This window comes from Polypterus senegalus, chromosome 9, assembly GCF_016835505.1.
Source record: "Polypterus senegalus isolate Bchr_013 chromosome 9, ASM1683550v1, whole genome shotgun sequence".
NCBI classification, from domain to species: Eukaryota; Metazoa; Chordata; class Cladistia; order Polypteriformes; family Polypteridae; genus Polypterus; species Polypterus senegalus.
This window is the reverse complement of record NC_053162.1, coordinates 110,942,443-110,964,153: the sequence shown is the minus strand read 5'-3', so window position 1 is coordinate 110,964,153 and position 21,711 is coordinate 110,942,443. Positions and strand designations below refer to the sequence as shown.

Below are 21,711 nucleotides of genomic sequence, written 5' to 3'. Positions count from 1 at the left end.
CATAAGTATATTAAATGAAACAATAACAAAAAAATGCAAATTCCACACGTACAAAATATATATATACAAATATTGTCACAGGCGGCACCACTCTAGACATTAAAATACAATACAATACAGTTTATTTTTGTATAGCCCAAAATCACACAGGAAGTGCTGCAATGGGCTTTAACAGGCCCTGCCTTTTGACAGCCCCCCAGCCTTGACTCTCTGAGAAGACAAGGAAAAACTCCCAATAAAAACCTTGTAGGAAAAAATGGAAGAAATCTCGGGAAAGGCAGTTCAAAGAGAGACCCCTTTCCAGGTAGGTTGGGCGTGCAGTGGGTGTCAAAAGTAGGGGGTCAATACAATACAATATACAGAACAGAACAATTCCTTAAGACAGCATAATAATAAAAATTTTAGAAGTACGGTTTAACAGTAGATGACATGACATAATTAGGTTTGGATATTTTTAGAGTCCTGGAGACCTCATCCATCTAGCTGCCTCCCCATTTGGCCATGCCACGGCTGAAACGTTGCTCCGATGACAGGACCCCTCTTTCCCATGATTCCTGTGATCCTCCATCAGGGATAACTTTACCATAGGCAGGCAAACAACTTGGCAGGTGGGCCGTGGCACCAATTGCCACATTTGGGTACCGAGAAAAGAAACAGAATAGGTGAGGGTAGTATTCAAATATAATTATCATGTTACTTATGTTATAGTGCTAATGACTAACAACAGAGATGCAGTATGTACAGTTAATCAGCAGCTTTAGTCAGGATATGCTAAACTGAAGTAGTGAGTCTTCAGCCGGGATTTAAAGGCTGAGACTGAAGGGGCATCTCTTATGGAAGCAGGAAGACCATTCCACAGTTTAGGGGCCCTGTAACTAAAAGCTCGACCTCCCACTGTTATTTTATTAAACCTTGGAATCCTAAGCAGACCGGCATCTTGAGATCTTAATGTGCGCTCAGATTTGTAAGTCATGATAAGTTCAGACAAGTAAGCCGGACCTTGGCCATTTAATGCTTTATATGTTAAAAGGAGGATTTTGAAATCTGCCCTGAACTTAACTGGGAGCCAGTGTAAAGATTTAAGAACTGGGGTTATGTGTTCATATTTTCTTGTTCTTGTAATAATTCTTGCAGCCGCATTTTGGATTAACTGGAGGCTATATAGAGAACAGTTTGAACAGCCAGTGAACACCGCACTGCAGTAGTCAATCCTACTAGAGAAAAATGCATGAATTAATTTCTCACAATCCTGTTTATTTAGAAAGCGCCTTAATTTCCTAACATTTTTAAGATGGAAAAAACATGTTTTGGACGACTTTGTAATATGGGCTTTAAATGACATGCTAGAGTCAAAGATAACTCCTAGATTGCGGGCTGATTCAGTAAAATTAATTGGGATTCCAACTGAGTTAAATGACGACAAAATATTGCTGTGATCAGCGTCATTCCCTCCAACAATTAACATCTCTGTTTTATCTGTATTTAAAGACAAGTAGTTCTCATTCATCCATTCCTTTAATTCACTAACACAACTAATTAAAGACAACATTGGAGAAACTTCATTTGATTTAAATGAAAGGTATAACTGGGTGTCATCTGCATACGAGTGAAAATTAACATTATGTTTCCTAATGAGAGATCCCAGTGGAAGCATGTAAAGTGAAAACAGTAAAGGTCCCAGTACTGAGCCCTGCGGGACACCATATTGAACTTCTGTGTATAATGATGGAGTGCTGTCTGCACATTTCTGTACATACTGGAATCGATTTGATAAATAAGAACTGAACCAAGCGAGCACGGGGCCTGTAAGCCCAACATCGTTTTCTAGCCTGTGCAGTAAAACAGAATGGTCAATGGTGTCAAATGCTGCACTTAAGTCCAACAACATTAAACAAGGCATAGAAAGATGAAAACAAGTTACTATTTATTAAAGGACAATAATAAGCAAAAGAAAATAAGATTCATAGTAAAGTATGGATAAAATAGTCTTAAAAAAAGCTTACTGAAAGGAATCAGTGATGTCAAGGATGAAAGTCCCAGGGCAGCGTTTGATTTAGCAATCAATGTCCATGAAAAGTCTGTTAACTGACGATCAGATGAAAACTGGTGATACGTGTCTTTGTTTTCTTTTCTGACATCGCTCATCCGTCGTCGCTGTTTCTCTTCTGATGTTGCTTTCAAATGAGGCATATTTATTATAAAGTTTCATGCCGTGGTTTCACAACACATGGTTGTTGCATGCACCTGATTGGCTGGCTGTCAATATCATGGATGAATTTTGCTCAAACTCTTTTATCTATCTTTTCCCAGATAATAACGTTTTTTGATGTTGCCAAACACATTGGCATGTCCTCCTTTCCCAGGCTGTAAACCAAATTGTTCTCTCAGATGTCCATCCATAAAGTAATCAATATCCTGAGGTATTGGCTCAGTCTTCCTTTACCAGGCTGTAAAACCATTTTAAAATTATGCTGTGAACAACTGTTATAAAAGTGAGGTGTAAGGGAAGAGGATATGTCTTTTTTATTATAATGCCTATACAAGTGTCCTACATCTGAATTCATCTTGTTGGGATTGAGCAAAATATAATAATAAAATATAGACAATAATTTGTAGATTTTATATACCATAACACTGGTTAAGATGGACATGCTTGTTCAGCTAAAATGGCCTGTTGTAATGTTTTAATATGAAAAACAGCAACTTGACAAAAATATATTCTATATACAAGTCAACTGAAAGTGTCTGGTTAGCCAAAATTATACCAAGTTTCAAAAGTATACAGAAAACAGGAGGGGGGGCAAAAGTCAATAAGAAGCAAGGAAGTTTTTTTTATTTTATGCAGCTTTCTCAGTTTAGTCCCAGTTATTATTGTTAGCTCAATCTTTGGGCTTTAAGAAGAAACTACAGTGCCCAAAGAAAACCCATGTGGTCAGCAGCTGCATTCAAAGTTTAAATTTGTCTATATGGTGCTGAGAGACTTGCAACTTGCCTTCCAAGGAAGTACAAAATTATCTTCTTAACTCAAAAAAGTCAGTTAATAGAATATTTTAAAAAATCTGGAATATTTCATATCAATAAAATGTTATTTGAATGTAAGGATGAATTTTCACAATAAATTACACAGCCATTAACAGCAACAAAAATAAACTGAAGATATAAAGGACATCTTAAAAAAAAAACAGGCATTAAGACTACTCAAGTCAACATGAGGACCTTTATATAAGCCATGATTCTTCTAATGTTGAAAAGATAATTACATAACTGTTTCTTGCAAAATATTCACTAATTATATTATTTATACATTTATTTGGCATTGATCAGAAAAATAACAATCATAATTACATAATCTTCTTTGAATGCTAATTCTAACATAGAACTCTCTACAACAAAGGGTTAAAGTTTAAACAGTAAACATCAATAGCAGTATAATCATATATATTTTCACTTTTTTTTATCCCTAATCTGAAATTTTAAAATTCAAAACTTTTTGATCACCAACATTATGCCACATCTTACCTCACTTGCCCATGTGGGGCGGTACTTTTTTGGTACCAGTTTGTTATTAACCAATGTCACCACCAGACCTATGTGCATTACAAATATTTTAGTTATTCTCTGTTTACAATAACCTTAAACAAAATACAGAACATCACAGATGGAGACTGTTCAGACGACCTTCTGTTGTTGTTTAACAGCTGAAACAGGTATTCTGCTGATGATATTGTGTACACACTTTCTTTCATACACAAAACTATCACAAATATCGTATAAAATTATCTTCAGGTTATATGTATAAGGTGTATATGAAGCATAAAAAATGTGTTTAGGCTTTCTGGTCCCAGATATTTTGGATTAGGGAAGGTCAGCTAGTATAACAAACTACTAATGATTGGATAAGAAAAAAAGAATTGAATGTAAAATGATTAAGTAAACATTATTTTTTTAAGATGCTGTATTCATTAATCATAATTTAATGTTTATTGAGTAAAATTGCCTAATATTCTGATGTAAAGAAACACACTTTCATATAAATGTATATTTACTCTATATATATTAAATTCTAACCCTAAAAGTGCAATGATTTTGCGCAACGATTTTATGTCACTTTTTTGTCATGCTTTAAGTCGGGTTTATTTTAAAACCAACATATAAATGTTTGGTATCATTCTTTTCAGAATTTATCGAACTTTAATATAATGTTGTTAGATTTTCAGATTCTTATTCTGTTTTTAAATTATAAACTAAAAAATATCAACTTACATCCTGCGAGACAAGACTTTGTGTCAAGAGATTTAACCATGCCAGGGGCCAGAAATAAAAGACAAAGAGTAGGACAGCTGCTGTACAGGCTTTTACATGTTTGAAACACCACACAAGATGCAGATCCCGAAGCACAGCAGCAGCAGCAGCCAGCAGCTGATTGAGTAAAGAGGAGGTAAAAAAAACCTATTTGTTTCCCATTGTATCACCATTTAAGAGGGGGTTTCGGAGGAGTGACTGTATCTCCTTAGGGTGCGTTCAGCTCCCCTCTTCTCAACACGAGTGCAGAGACGCAAAAAGGCTGCCGCGTAGCACAGACCTGAGGAGTTGGCGAGTGAAGCGTAATATATATATATTGCAACTGAAAAATCCAATATAAGTATGAGTGTACATGTAGTTCAGTATTCTAATGTCTACCATATTGTTATAAAAACCCTACAGTGAGCAGTTTGTATGAAAAACAAAATAAGAGTGAAAAAGAGTTCTACAGACAAGTATACCTTATTTTACAAGCAGGAATTTCCTCTGGACTAGTGTTTGGTGTTGATGGAATGTGAAACCACATTTTGTTTATCATAACTGTAAAGTAAGTTAAAGTTGTGATTTTGCATGCAATCTATTTGTCATGAATAAAAATCAAGAGCATTTGTTTCACTCTTATCCAGAGAAGCACTATGACATTGGTCTGAATTAGGATCAAGCATGATACTGTTCTCCATCTTTTTCATTTTTGAAATCATAGAAGCAGAAACAGTGTTTCTGTTAGCAGGTGTTTCCATAGAAAATACAGAGTCAATGTTCTGATTCTGACCTGTAAAATGTTGGATCTTATCAGTTGCTGGGCTTGCTAATTCCTGGTAGTTGAGAACATGAAAGGTTGAAGGATGTGTGGGTACACTTGAAAAATGTTCTTCAAGAAAAGTCATATCTGCAAATCTGGTTATGCTCCTGTTGTGCAGGCATTCAACTAAGTTGTTTTTCAATCTTCTACTTTCTTTAGCAGCTGATTCCCAAACAATCTCCACTTCATTTTCAATTTCCCTAAAAATAAACAATGGTAATAAACTATGTTTTACTGAGACCAATCAACATTTCCTTGGATTGGAGAAAGGAGATCAGAATCCTTATCTCATTAGATAGATAGATAGATAGATAGATAGATAGATAGATAGATAGATAGATAGATAGATAGATAGATAGATAGATAGATAGATAGATAGATAGATAGATAGATAGATAGATAGATAGATAGATAGATAGATAGATAGATAATTACTTAAGCATAGTACATAATGAGCATTAGTTCATTAATTCATTCTCTGTTCAGCTGGTTATCAGGTTGTTGATCCAAGCACATCACAGCATAGAAAATAACACCGGCCAACACAGAGTAATAGAATATGTAAAGGATATTACTACCCACAATTTATAAAATTTAAAGCTGAAAATGAGGGAGGTATCCAAGTAAAATACAAAGAATCTTACATTTTTAAGCAGTGTATAGCACAAAGCTATGCATAAACACAAACAAATCAGAAACTGCAATTTGGACAACTCACATAAACAATAAAGGTTTTAAGGTTGATATAGATACAGTATGTGTGCATAAAACTCTAATGCATTCATTTTTACACAACATTTCATCCTGCAAGCATATGTGCCATTTCCTCCATCTTCACTGTTTGGCAAATTTAGACACTTTCGGTATTTATTTATTGTCAGTAGTTTTTACAGAAGATCAAATAACCTTGGCATAAAAAGTTAAAAGTTCTTGAACCAGAAAAGCAAGGAAAATTAATTCCCAATGAAAAGAGAGAGTTTACTTAATATATACAGTATATGTACATATTTTCTGCTAAAAGTAAGCATACAAGAATATACACAAGTATTTAAGCATTCAAATTTCACAAATATATAGCAGCATGTAAGCATAGAAGTTATTTCAAAATTTTCTTATACTTCTTTTGAGCTTACAGCCATAATCACTGTGCACACATATAATATCACAGCCATCTTTGGCAAGCAGGATGTGCTGTTATGGCTAGTTACAATGTACTTAACAAAGAACTATTTAGAATTGTGCTTGAGTGGTAATACTGTAGAATAAAAAAATACATACAAGCACGTACAAATTAATTGAGTTTTAAACAGCTACTTTCTGATCAGCAACAGTAGAAGGCTCATCCCTTCTTTCTGAATGTCTTATCATTTACATATAATACATATAATATATTGCAACCAAACCGCCACCATAAGCTGCATGCCAGTGTAGAAAGAGTGAGGGTCTCTGTTCCATTTTCCAGACAGGTTGCCAGCAATGTGAAGAGATACATACAATTGATGAGCAAAGTTCTTAACTCGGTAGTTTCTTTCTTATAGACAAAGGCACATAACTTATGAATTCTGTGTTCTTGGCTTAGATAGATCATTTACCTCTTAAAGAAAAGGCCACATAACTTATGAATAATGATCTTTTAATTCATGCTTTAAAGATTAATATGTTTTTTAGTAAGTTATTAAGCTTCTTGTGTTTTGCCTGCGTCGTTAATTTTTTCACAGCTAGCCTATGCTGGGTTACCACGAATCCCAACACAAAGAATTCTTTGTGTGTGTGTGTGTGTGTGTGTGTTTGAGAACTTGCATGTGAGATACTGCTCTGTACTTTCTGACTAGATTTAGGATGAAAAACACGTAATACCCAAATATTATCCTTCACAAGGTTATTTATTAGCTTTCAGTTACAGTGGCCCTAGTACTATAATTCATTAGCTGACTTTATCCAGTCTATCAAATTACAATTAATAGTTCTTGGAATCATAGTATTACTTATAATTTGAGGTGAGTGATGCGTAGTTCCTTTTGTGGTCATCGTCCTCCAGCCATGGAAACAATCTTCAGTGTGCTTTCTTATTTGTTCTTCTCTTTTGGTTAAATCACCTGGTTAAAGGTGGCACTGCAACTTCTCTTTGAGCGTTTTATGTACACAATGTCCTCAGTAGCTAGCAAAGTTATGTCTACTGGGTTGACTGGCGGTAAGTCAGCTCCCGCTGTTAGCAAGACATGGTTTTACGTATAGTCTCTCTCTCTCTTGATCATGCACTGTTTATTCCTCAGCAAAGCTTGGACTAATGGCAACCTTGTCTAACTTCAATACAGAAAAGTATTCCACCCTTCCAGGCCAGCACAATTGCCATTTGGAGTATAGGGATTTCTTCTAATTCAGTTTCAGCCACACCCTGCACAGCGAAATCATGAAATATAAAATTTCAGAGCAGGTGTTAAAAAGTCAGTGTTGGTGCTAGCACTATTTTCATCAGTGGAGAGTACAATTCTAAAAACTAATTTCACACTGTTTGGCCAAAGTCACACCTCCAAACCTTGTTTTCAACCTTCTTTTTTCATGAACCTCCTCCATTTTTCTTTTGCATTTGAAGTGACTCTGCACAAATTATAAAAAGGTAAAAAAAAACTGTATGGTTTTTGTTTTGTTTGTGAATCTAACAACATCTTTTTTCAGTTTAACCATCTAAAGGTCAAAGGTTTTTTGTGAGTAGTTATTTAATTATGGCCTTTTCTCTTTATAGATTTCCAAAGACAAATGTGACAGTTAGTTTAGGGTTTTATATAAATATAAATTAATAAATATAAAAATTATTTCTCCAACTTTCTTTTTAAACTGTTTAGTATTACTGTAAGCATTTCAGTGGTGCAATGAAAAGTTACATAGATTGGCATTTATGGCATTGTCTCAAAAACATTTTTATATGCTGCTGCTTGTCAGTTCATTGTTAAGACATTTCGATATTGGCAAATACTCTTAGAGTATCACCAAGCAAATCTCCAATTACATCTAATGGCATGAAGACATGCTTTTTGGCTCATTTCAGGACTCTTATTTTAAAAGCTTAAATTTGTGAGTTACAGCCCAGATTCAGGTGTTCTAAGGATATTCATCTATTGTGAACGAGTTAGCATGGTGTTCAGCCATTTCATTTTTGTATTCATACAAACGATTACATCCTCGTGGGCAGACATCTGAGGCTCTTGCAAAAACTGCAGGGTCTACAGAAGTGCCAAGTTTGTGAATTCTGACCACAGACTTCTTGTTGCTGCTCTTGGGATCCAGCAGGTTACCACCTACTAGGAATATTAGCCTGGACTTGGCCAGTCTCCAAGACCAGGCTGTTTCTGATGAGTTTGCAGTTTGTGTGAGGAACTTGCAGATTTGGGTGCGACTGCCAATCTTAATGTGATGTGGAAGACTTTTCATGACAAGACCCTGAAGGTTGCTGAGGGTTGTGTTGGTGCTACCGGTGTTCCCAGAAGGAGGTGTTTCATCTAGTAGGGCACCCTGGATATCAACGAGACGAGTCTCAGCACACGGCTCAATGTCAACTCTGGTCTGTACCGGGAACTGAGAAGGACGGCTGCAAGGGTTCTGAGGGCAGATAAAGAGGTGTTTGTTAGTGTGTCACTTGCTCACAGATTCCTCTATCTGTGGTCAGCGACCCACGACCTATTAACAGAGAAATTGAAGCATTACGCACATCTGAATCTGTTCCTCTGAGGGTTGCAGTCAGGACGGCTGGATGGAATAGTCCTCATGGATGACACTGCAGTTGTGACCCGCTGGGCTGGCTACTTCGAGCAGTTGTTCAAAGCTGATCCTCCGGCTAGGACGCTGGATATCTCTCGGTCCACGGTTCTTGAAGCTGATCCTCCAATTAGCTGTGAACCACCCAATCTCACCGAGATTACACAGGTGGTAAACCAGCTGAGGGGAGGAAAGGCTGCAGGGATCTGTGGTATCTGGGGTTAACTTCTCCAGTCTGGTGGTAAGGATGTCCTCCTGGCATTGCAAGCAATCTTTGCTTCCATTTGGGAGACTGGCATCATCCCAACTGACTGGAAAACGTGGGACTTGTTGTTCCTATCTGGAAAGGGAAGGGTGAAGGGAAAAGGGAGAAGGGAAAGGGAAGGAAGGCTGCTCTCGGTGCTGGGTAAGGTCCTTGCTAGGGTCCTCCACAATCCGTCGTGATCACTTGCTCACCTACCAGTGACTGGAACAGTCTGGTTTTACGCCTAAGAAGTCTACCTTCGACCGCTTCCTGGCACTGAGGTTTCTCATGGAGCACAAACGTGAATATCAGTAGAGTTTCTTTACAGCCTTTGTTGATTTTTGTAAAGCATTTGACTCAGTTGATCAAGTTGCCCTGTGGGACATCCTGAGGGTTCGCTGGATCCCCTCGAGGTTGCTGGATATCATGGCTGGCTTATACACTGGTACTGCGAGTGCTGTGCAGAGTGGAGGCAGAACCTCTGTGTTTTCCCAGTTGATTCTGAGAATCATCAGGGGTGTGTTCTTGCTCCTACTTTGTTCAATGCTTGCATGGACTGGGTGTTGGGTAAGGTCGTGGGGTCCAGCGGCTGAAATCTACTGGTGAAGAAAGATTCACGGATCTTGACTTTGCTGATGATGCTGTGATCTTCGTGGGGTCAATGGAGGCTCCGATCGGGGAGCTTGAGCGACTGAGCGAGGAATCCGAGTGTCTGGGCTTCAAAGTGTCCTGGATAAAAACCAAGATCCAGGCCTTTAATGACCTCTTGGGCACAGCCATCAGCAGTGTGTCTGTCTGTGGAGAGAGTGTTGACCTTGTTGAGAGGTTTACTTACCTTGGCAGTGACATTCATGTCTCTGGTGACTCTTCCTATGAAGTCAGTAGATGGATTGGGAGAGCAAGGGGGTCATGAGGTTGCTGGAAAGGGGTGTGTGGCATTCCCGATATCTATGCAAAAGGACGAAGGTCCAAGTCTTTAGAGTCCTAATGTTTCCTGTCTTGCTATATGGTTGCGAGACATGGACGCTATCCAGTGACCTGAGACGAAGACTGGACTCCTTTGGTACTGTGTCTCTTCAAAAAATCCTTGGGTACCGCTGGTTTGACTTTGTGTCGAATGAGGGGTTGCTCATGGAGTACTGAATAAGGCACACTACCTGCATTGTGAGAGAGTGCCAGTTATGGCACTATGGCCATGTGGCGCATTTCCCCGAGGGTGATCCAGCTCGTAAGATCCTCATTGATGGGGACCCAAGTGGCTGGACCAGGCTATGGGGTTGCCCACATATCACCTGGATGTGGTAGATAGAGGGACATTTCTGAAGGGTGGGACTGGACAGCGTGTCTGCCTGGGAGGTTACCAACCGGGATCCAGAGTTGTTTTGTCATGGGTGGGGCAACACACTGTACCAGTGCATGCTCCCCAGCTTGACTTGACTTGATTCAAACAAGCCTACAGCTTAAAGCGAAACTAGGCCATGACATATTGTTTTTGTTTTTTACATGTATTTATTTAATAAATACACATTACCTAAAACCTTTTTCCTCTGTCAATTTATCCAGATTCTTCAGTAAAAAGATATTTTCTGTTTGTCTATTTAAAACTTAGTGTAAAAGAAAAATTAACCGCTTGCAAGATACTAAGGGTTAAAAGCTGACAAAGCTGTTTTGCTATAACAGCAGGTTATTAATACAGTTTATTAATACAATTTAATACAATTTCCTCTTTAGGAATGTGTCTGTTAGACATTCGAATGATGACCTTTCCTTCTTTAGGGTCCATCTGACTTGTACATAAAACAGAAACAGATGGCCTATTTGCATAATAAAATGAAATGCTTAGGTAAATGATATTATGCTTTTTGATAAGTAAGGGGAAGGGGGAGAGAGAAAATATAAAAAAGACGTCCGAAAAAGGGAACTTTGCTCTTTTGCCTTACAACGCATGAATCCATGTACTCACAGGTGCCTGAATAAAGACTGATTGACTGAACTATTACTGTCTTCTCCGGGGTTTTCTTCTACAGTAGCATCAAACACATGTGGAGTGCTGCAAGCTACTGTTGCCTGCCGTGCTCATTTCTTCCTCTTTATATTAAAAAAAAAAAGTATGTTTTAAGCTCATTCCCCTCTCTTGCCAGTAATTTTGTAATTTATTCATAGATTTGTTTCTTTGGGAGAGAGGAAAAGATTATTCAAAAGATTTTGTTTTATTGTCATGCTTTCAATTTGTATGATAAAGCTATTGTGTATCAATGGCAAGGCAACTCAGTGCATTTCATGGGCAGTAACTAACGGTAAAAATGATAGGAAAAGTACGCACAATAAAGGATAATATGTGTTGTCACTAGTACCTTCACTATTACCTCCCATTCATGTTTTTAAACAACAGTTCTTGAAATGCATTTTGATAACATTATTGGGCTGTGTGGATTTAACCAAAAAGTCATACACAATATTGTAGCTTCTTGCAAGACCAAATATGTAATTATTAATCAAAATCCATAATGTACAAAATATTATTCTTATTTGTGTTCAGACCTGTGTGGCAATATGTCAGTTCTCAAAGTTATGTAGTTACGGTACTTAAGCATTAACTTTTATGCTTTGGTATTAACAAAATTTGTAAAGAAGAATTTGGTTCCTAGGAAGCACAATGGAATCTGAAAATGGATTAGGGTACTAGAGACGGATTATGTCTACAAATATTCATTCAAGGAGATAAGTTATGGTTTTAATCTTTTTGAAATTTGTTTTTGCTTTGTGTCTTCTGTTAAATATCAATTTGACAATCAAGCTGATTGTTTCTGGCTATTCAATCACTGTTACTTTTATTCAATATACTGTACAGTAATTGTAGCAAAGTTCAATTTGCCACATTCAAACAAGGTGGAATGACTCTATGTTGACTCAGATATCTTTAAACATTTGAAATCATCTGATGTGGCTTTTAAAGTTTTCAGTAAAGAGGATTTTGGTAAGAAATTACACTCCATTTAAACAAACATCTATCATAGTTTTGGCAGTAGTTAAGTGTAGGTGTTTTCTTAATAATACACATTATACAAATCTAGTCTTGCATCAGAATCTAAATTAACTTATAATAAAAAAAAATGAGAATATAATTAAACCTCAAAAGAAACTCTGTTCATTCATAAGTCTCTGCATTAGACACTTAAAAGTAAATAAGGCCCAAAAACATATTTGCAGTTTAAAATACAGGTAAAATACTCATTCACTTGGAAATAAAGTTGCTTTTTTGAATAATATTACCCCACAGTCCAAAGACATGCAGGTTAGTTGCATTGGCAATCCTAAATTGTCCCTGGTGTGTGCTTGGTGTGTGGTGTGTGTGTGTGCCCTGCGGTGGGCTGGTGCCCTGCCCGGGGTTTGTTTCCTGCCTTGCACCCTGTGTTGGCTGGGATTGGCTCCAGCAGACCCCCGTGACCCTGTAGTTAAGATATAGCGGGTTGGATAATGGATGGATGGATGGATGGATATCATTCACAGGCACAACATGACAAACAAACAATAGAAAGTGAAAGTTTCAACGCCAAATTATCTTTGATGTTTAAATTGCAAAAAGCATGAGTGCTGAGGCGACTGTAGCTGTTATGTGATGTAATATACAGGATTGTTCCATTATTTAAGGAAAAAAAAATATTTACATCAATGATATTGTTGAGTATATGAAAACCTAAAGGTATAATTACAGTTTCCTTGCAGTGTCCAATTGTTTTTGTTTGTTTTTTTTTTTTACAAATACGGTTATTTTTTTTTTCAAATATAATATCCAGCGCTGTTTTTGACCCCTTCTTTGTCATGTAATTGAACATACCTTTCTTGAGCATGCGTTGTGAATTTCCCCTTGGGAGTAATAAAGTATCTATCTATCTATCAAACATGTTCCCTGTGAAGCGTCCTTAGCTTTCCCGTGCATTAGAAGCTACATTTAGAAACGTTCTCACCGTAAGGTTATTAACAATGTTCCATAGATAGCTAAAATACTGATTTGCTCTTCGCAGCTGATAAGTAACATATTTCCGCATATAAACCAATGGATTCACTTGACGAAGTCACACTGGAAATATTAAAAGGTAAGTTTCTAATTGACATTTACTGTTTTTGCAGTGCATTCTGTTTTTATGAATACACAAGAATTCACCTGTTCACGTTGATACCTATAATCATTATGACACAAAACAGAAGTAGTGGGGCAAGCTAGTTTCCTGTAACCATTACATAAAATTTTAAAAATAAATGCAGGTGTTTATGTTATAAATGTTTATTTTTTCATTTCTGGTTTTCACCTTTAAAATTTATCCAGCAAAAACTGGCCTGAATTATAACTTCCACTGCAAGCAGTTCTTGTGTTCGAACATATTGGTACATTTAGTGCTTCTCTTGCCATTTTAGGCATTAATGAGTCATTTGAGGCTGCACAACAACACCGGACTCTTTTTATCGAGCGCCATGATTGCTAGATTTTATAGTTATAAAGAGTTATTATGAAATAAATGTAAGTTAAATGTCGTTGATTTATTTGTTACAGTGATTTATTTAAAAAGTTGTTAAAGACGTTCTGATACAGACTTCTGCTTGCTTAAAAATAAATTGAAATGTATGTTTTAAAAATGTGCCAAGTTCTAACTGCATTGCATGTTATTACCGGTAGTAAAAGAGAACATGACCCAAGTTACTTCTATTTGAGATACCTTTAAAGAAAAACTTTAAAATTTAGAGGCCAGTATTTTAAAATTATTATCGATTTTGAGGTAACCACAATTGTAAGCTCATTGCTCGAATATAAAAAGATCGCTGCATTTGAAACTGCAATGGGAGCACCTATCCCCCTTAACTTCGTTATCAATACCATACATGAGTGTGTCATATAAATATATATATTCTAGAGTCGGCCCTGAGTGAGACAGTGCTTTTTATTACTTTAATGGCACAGGTGAAGGCCTCAGTCTGAGTGGAATGTTAATGCCCTGCTAATTTTATACACTCGCAAATTAAGTTAAGTAAGTCGTATGTATCGTGTCCTTGATCACGCAACACGGTAAATACACCTCTGTAGGATATCTCTAGTTGCCTAAAATCTCAGTATGATATACTTGTTCAGAAAGGAAACAAAATGTAAAACATTTATAAAAAGGTGTCATGATTTGCACTTGTACCATCTTTCAAGAAACTCTTAAACTTATAAAAATTTGTAAATTTAGTACTTAAATCTTAAAACCTGAGTTGGAAATGACTGCCGGTAATTGTGCAGATGACGTCCAAATATGAATGAATTACTTTTGTTACAGAAAATCTTCTAGGGACTCCTCCACGTGAAGATCTGAACATTTCCTTCGAAGAAAACCTCATGGCCAGCAGTACATCAAGAGGTCAGCCTTATTTATTTATTTATTTTAAGAAATACTGTTGAGAAAACAATTTAGTTATTATCACTTTTGCTACGTTCTTTTTGTTGAGATTAAAGGCTTCTGTAGCAACTTTTATGTCAGAAGTGTCCATGTCCTGATGATATTTGAGATCAAACAGGGGAGAAATATAAATGATAATAGGCAAAAGGAGGATGTTTATGATATGAAAGTGATGACAACATAAATATATATTTATAGATGTGGAAATTTGAAGAGTAGAAACTTGGGCTTGGTGCTTCTCAATTAAAATTTTCCATAATTCAATAAAAGCAGTTTGAATTGTCACACCTGAGCACAGAACAGCTCATGCCTCACCTCACCATATCAATCTTTGTGTAAACACATATTTATGTATGTTTGTCATGTATACAAAGTCTATATTAATTTACAAATGTTTTGATAAACTTTATCATGGCGCCAGAGAATGATAGCGTGTTACATGTTAATTAGCATACAGAAGTAAGAATTTCACAGTACTCATGTAGCACTTATTTAGTTCAATACAACATATTGTGGAAATACTCCATGTCAATAGATAACTGAGCACATATTGTTTCTGTGTTTTATCAGGAAGTAAAGATGAGGACTAGTATCTTGTTTTTAGTTACCTAAAAATTTTAACAATGAAAATATAAGCGGTCAGATATTTGAGCAATGCTGTCTTTCATTACTAATTTCATTTACGTTAAATAAAAATAAATATTTCCATTTATGCCAGGCTTCATCAAATTTCATAATTCATAAACAGTTTATTGATTACTGGGGACTATTTTCAATGTCCTTTTCCTGTATTTGTATTTTTTTTAACAGGAGCTGCAGTTTTCTGTGCAGCAAGATAACTTACAAGACAGCTGCACATCGCCCTCCTATTATGAATGCAATACTCTTAAAAATGCCAGTCTTTCACTTACCCCTCAATCCAGTGAGCAAGGATGTTCCAGAAAACTTTTAAGAGAAGCCAGCCCCTCTAAAATCATTCCACTACCAAGCCCTGAATACATACTTCACAGTGACAGTGAGTTGGAGCAGGTCAGAAAACACTGCAGCGCATAGGGAAAGAGGAGCATTGTATTCTTTCAAAGGATTTGCGCTGTAGATTAATTAGAAATACAGTGACCAACATTGTGCCTATACTAATGACAACAACAAAGGAAGACAAATATATCTCCAAACATTAGATTTCTTCAATGGCAAAACGTATAGTTAAGTATTATCCAAAGCTATGTGCAGCTTATGATCAAAATTCATGGGTGAGTGTAAGTAACTAGTTTTATACAGGATTTAGACTGAGCAGTCACACCTTGTATTCACTAGCACACTTTTTAAAAGAGTGTAATCTCATTACAGGAACCTGTGTTTAAACAATTCTGAAAATGCTACAGAATATCTGCACACCTCAGAAGTGACAGGACTGTATGCGTCAAATAAATAAACAGATGTCTCAGCATCACCACTGACAAGCCTGATGCTGCTGAAGTCGAGAATTCAGGCGAGGCCGATTCCACTGCATCTTCGGGGAATTCTATTGCTTCAGCGATGCTTGTTAATGTGTCACCTTCTAGTCGTACCCAAGAAGTTACAACAGAGAAAGAATGTGAACCATCTGGTAAGTGCACAATAGAGATGGTCATTGTCACTGTTTAGAAAACACAACTGATTTGATTATTCATTTATATGTTTTTTGCAGCTGTTGACACTACAAAACACTACAGGATCTTTACAAGAAGCCAAAGCCAAATAAATTTGCAGTTACCCAGCTCCATGATCATGAATTTAATGCACAGACGTCATTTATAGATTATATGGGAGGCTTACCCATGCTTTAAAGAACTGGATCATGTAAGTACATAAAACACAGACATTTGACTGAAATATTTTTGAAAATGGTTTCTTAAAATAAAAAATGCGCTGACTTAGAGTGTGCTTATTTTATAGGTGATGGATCAAATGCGTTGTATTCTTAGTTGGAATAATCTTAACTAATGCACAAAAGTTAAGAGCAGATGGACCAGTTTTTATGGAAACGTACAGCTGTATGGAGTAATGAAGACAATCCTGAAGCATCCACATATGCACGAAGATAGTAACATTTGTTATGCATATTTTATTCAAACTCATTTTATACTTAGTTAAGCACCTTACTCAGTGTTGCAGCATGATAGGCCTGAATGAAACTCAAACTGAAGTTGTTTTAAAGTTATGATATTTTGCAGTTGAACCTCAATGGGTTGCACTTTTTAATGCCATTTTTTCTATAAAGACCAAGTCTATATTATAGTAAGCCAAACTTTATTTAAACCAAAAAGTTCTATTTTGGTCTGATCCGTCCACAAAACATTCTTCCAATAGCCTTCTAGTATGTCCACGTGATCTTTAGCAAACTGCAGACGAGCAGAGGGGACTGGGCGGTCTCTTGGTCTGGAACCCCTACAGATTTTATTTTTTTCTCCAGCCTTTGGAGTTTTTTGTTTTGTTTTTTCTGTCCACCCTGGCCATCGGACCTTACTCTTATTCTATGTTAATTAATGTTGACTTATGTTTATTTTTTATTGTGTCTTCTATTTTTCTATTCATTTTGTAAAGCACTTTGAGCTACATTTTTTTGTATGAATATGTGCTATATAAATAAATGTTGATTGATTGAGCAGCAATTTTTTTTGGAAAGCAGTGACTTTCTCCTTGCAACCCTGCCATGCACACCATTGTTGTTCTGTGTTCTCTTGATGGTGGACTCATGAACATGAACATTAGCCAATGTGAGAGAGGCCTTCAGTTGCTTAGAAGTTACCCTGCTGTCCTTTGTGACCTTGCCGACTATTGCTCCTGGAGTGATCTTTGTTGGTTGACCACTCCTGGGGAAAGTAACAATGGTCTTGAATTTCCTCCATTTGTACACAATCTGTCTGACTGTGGATTGGTGGAGTCCAAGCTCTTTAGAGATGGTTTTATAACCTTTTCCAGCCTGATGAGCATTAACAACTCTTTTTCTGAGGTCCTCAGAAATCTCCTTTGTTCATTCAATGGTACACTTTCACAAACATGTGTTGTGAAGAGCAGACTTTGATAGATCCTGTTCTTTAAATAACACAGGGTGCCCACTCACACCTGATTGTCATCCCATTGATTGAAAACAATTGTGCACTCGAATTTCACCTTCAAACTAACTGCTAATCCTAGAGGTTCACATACTTTTGCCACTCACAAATATGTAATATTCGATCATTTTCCTCGAAAAAATAATTGACCAAGTATAATATTTCTGTCTCATTTGTTTAAATGGTTTCTCTTTATCTACTTTTAGGACTTGAGTGAAAATCTGATGATGTTTTAGGTCATAATTATGCAGAAATATAGAAAATTATAAAGGGTTCACAAACTTTCAAGGACCACTTTATTTTCTTTGTTGGTTTTTGTTTGTCTTGAAGACCTCCGAGAATCCTGATGCCTTTCTACAGCAAAGACTGACCACTGTCTAGCACTGCCATTATTGTGGACCAAGATAACTGCCTATTAGCTATTGGAAGTGACCATTTGACAACTTTCCCTCAAGAAATGTTGCAGGAAGGTATCATATACCTTATGGCATACTATTATGCACTACAGTAATACATCCTCGAACGCGGGGATTGCATTCCGGACACCCGGGATTTTGAGTTCGTCGTTGTATGTATATATATATATATTTTTTTCCTTTTCGGGATTTCCTTTGAGAACTGGCTTTCACTCCGGTTAGTTAGAGTGTTTCAGCTGGGCTGCGTGTGAGCGGTCTTTCCATCGGAACACTGTTTGTTGTTTTATTGATTTTTTTCTCTTCTTTTGTTTTGGGGGGTTTTAGAAGGAAATCCCGGGTGGGGGTACGCTTCTCGCGCAGCTGCACTCATTTGGAGAACGGCTGTTACGAGGTTCAACGTTTCAAGTCGCCTCCAGCCCGGCAGTCCTTTGAAGACTAGAGAGGTTAGTTTGGGGATACCGGGCGCGATAGGTGAAAATCCACGAAGTAGAAACCATATGTTTGTATGGTTATTTTTATATATTTTAAGCCCTTATAAACTCTCCCACATTGTTTATAAATATTCCCTGCACAGTTATACAGCATAATCCCTTTGTATTATCTTACATATTAGGTAAGATTCATTAAAATTATGTATGTAAACTCACTGTTTATATACAGTAAAACCTAAATACTATTTTAAAGATATCGAGTGTCTCCGATTTCACATATGTTACAGCCATTACAATAGACAGGCCACCAGCAATAAATACATACAATGCAAGAAAAATTGTATACAGTAAATGTGTGTACAGTGACACTAAACGTACATACATGTACTAAGTACTGTAAGTAGAAAATTAATTATGGTTACTCACCAACAATGACACGATGACTTGTCCAATAACGAGGAGTTTAATTTTACTGCACAACAAAGGACAGCGTTACAGTCCTTCTAAAGGAGCCACTTCAGGCAACTGTGTATCACCGCCGTTATTCTTCTTCAATCCAAATCCCTAAAGCAGATTCCATCCAGACTACTGCCTTATTACATCCACTTATAACTCGTTTTGCACCCTGGTTAAAAGGACACTGCGGCCGTAGATCTTATATTCCTTTCCTACTTTTTAAATAAAAAGAATCGTAGCCTCATTGATGCTGTAACGGTGTCCTACAGCGGTGTAGCTTTTCCCTTCCTTCAACAAATCCAAAACGTTTACCTTTTCAGCAATCGTTAACATCTTCTGCGCTTGGGCACAGCCACTGAAGCAGTACCAGGAGAATATCGTTTTGGAGCCTTAATGAAGGGCTTGACTATGCACAAAGATAAACACAAAAGAGCACAAAAGTTAACTCTTTACACAGCGAAACACATTGATGCTGAATGAGCAAGACGAGACTTCCTGGTTAACACCGCATTCAGCACACAGGAACTTAACTGCGTGCTCTGATTGGTTTGCTTTTCAGCCATCCGCCAATGGCGTCCCTAGTATGAAATCAACTGGGTAAACCAACTGAGGAAGCATGTACAGGAAGTAAAAAGACCCATTGTCCGCAAAACCCGCGAAAAATCTGCGTTATATATTTAGTTATGCTTACATATAAAATCCGCGATACAGTGAAGCCGCGAAAGTCGAAGCGCGATATAGCAAGGGATTACTGTACATCTAACATATCCTAAGTGCATTGCCGCTGTCCTCTCTGTAATTAAAACTGAAATATTACTGGACACAATTTGAAGGGAAAATACAAATACGCTAGAAGAAAAATTGTTTGAGCCAAATGTCGAACAGGAAATGAATATCTATGATGTACTGTATATATCCATCCATCCATCTTCTTCCGCTTATCCAAGGTCGGGTCGCGGGGCAGCAGCTTGAGCAGAGAGGCCCAGACTTCCCTCTCCCTGGCCACTTCTTCTAGCTATTCCAAGAGAATCCCAAGGCATTTCCAGGCCAGCCAGAAGACATAGTCCCTCCAGCGTGTCCTGGGTCTTCCCCGGGGCCTCCTCCCGGTTGGACGTGCCTGGAACACCTCACCAGGGAGGCGTCCGGGAGGCGTCCAGGAGGCATCCTAATCAGATGCCCGAGCCACCTCATCTGACTCCTCTAGATGCGGAGGAGCAGTGGCTCTACTCTGAGCTCCTTCCAGATGACTGAGCTTCTCTTCCTATCTTTAAGGGAAAGCCCAGACAGCCTGCGGAGAAAACTCATTTCAGCCGCTTGTATTTGCAATCTTGTTCTTTCGTTCACTACCTATAGCTCATGACCATACGTGAGGGTAGGAAGTTAGATTAACTGGTAAATTGAGAGCTTTGCCTTATGGCTCAGCTCCTTTTTCACCACAACAGACCGATGCAGAGCTTGCATCACTGTGGATGCCGCACCGATCCGCCTGTCGATCTCACGCTTCATTCTTCCTTCACTCATGGACAAGTCCCCGAGATACTTGAACTCCTCCTATTGGGGCAGGATCTTGCCTCCAACCCTGACAGGGCACTCCACCCTTTTCTGGCTGAGGACCATGGTCTCGGATTTGGAGGTGCTGATTCCCTTCCTAGCCGCTTAACACTGCTGCGAACCGATTCAGAGAGAGCTGAAGATCACGGCCTGATGAAGCAAGCAGGACAACATCATCTGCAAAAAGCAGTGACTAAATCCTAAGTCCACCAAACTGGACCCCCTCAACACCCTGGCTGCGCCTAGAAAGTCTGTTCCTAAAAGTTAGGAGGCTGAAGATTGTGATCCCTTTGTAGTTGGAACACACCCTCCGGGTCCCCCTTCTTAAAGAGGGGGACCATCACCCCGGTCTGCCAATCCAGAGGCACTGTCCCCAATGTCCATGCGATGTTGCAGAGACATGTCAACCAAGACAGTCCTACAACATCCAGAGTCTTGAGGAACTCCGGGCGTATCTCATCCAACCCCGGGGGCCTGCCACCAAGGAGTTTTTTGACCACCTCGGTGACCTCAGTCCCAGAGATGGAGGAGCCCACCTCTGAGTCCCCAGGCTCTGCTTCCTCACTGGAAGGCATGTTCGTGAGATTGAGGAGGTCTTCGAAGTACTCCCCCCACTGACCCTAGCGTCCGAGTCGAGGTCAGCAGCGCACCATCCCCACCATATACGGTGTTGACACTGCACTGCTTCCCCCTCCTGAGACGCCGGACAGTGGACCAGAATCTCCTCGAAGCCATCCGAAAGTCCATGGCCTCCCCAAACACCTCCCATGCCTGAGTTTTTGCCTCAGCAACCACTGAAGCCGCATTCCGCTTGGCCTATCGGTACCTATTAGCTGCCTCCAGAGTCCCACAGGACAAAAGGGTCCGGTAGGCCTCTTTTTTCAGCTTGACGGCATCCCTCACGGCCGGTGTCCACCAACGGGTTCGGGAATTGCCACCACAACAGGCACCGACCACTTTACGGCCACAGCTCCGGTCAGCCGCCTCAACAATAGAGGCACAGAACATGGCCCTTTCGGACTCAATGTCCCCCACATCCCCCGGAATGTGGTCCAAGTTCTGCCGGAGGTGGGATTTGAAGCTATGACAGGGGACTCTGCCAGACATTCCAAGCAGACCCACACAACACGTTTGGGACTACCAGACCTGAACGGTATCCTCCCCCACTATCGAAGCCAACTCACCACCAGGTGATGATCAGTTGACAGCACCACCCCTCTCTTCACCCG

General features: G+C 38.5%; 1 protein-coding gene across 1 annotated transcript in view; it reads right to left on the bottom strand.

The window, feature by feature from the left end:
- Nucleotides 1-4,468: 4,468 nt before the first annotated feature.
- cep89 (centrosomal protein 89) overlaps nucleotides 4,469-21,711 on the bottom strand; it is a 440,613-nt gene continuing 423,370 nt past the window's right edge. Inside the window, exon 17 of the mRNA XM_039762400.1 lies at nucleotides 4,469-5,304. Within this exon, the coding sequence (XP_039618334.1) occupies nucleotides 4,887-5,304 (418 nt within the window). The 3' untranslated portion in view covers nucleotides 4,469-4,886. The remainder of the gene's footprint in view (nucleotides 5,305-21,711) is intronic.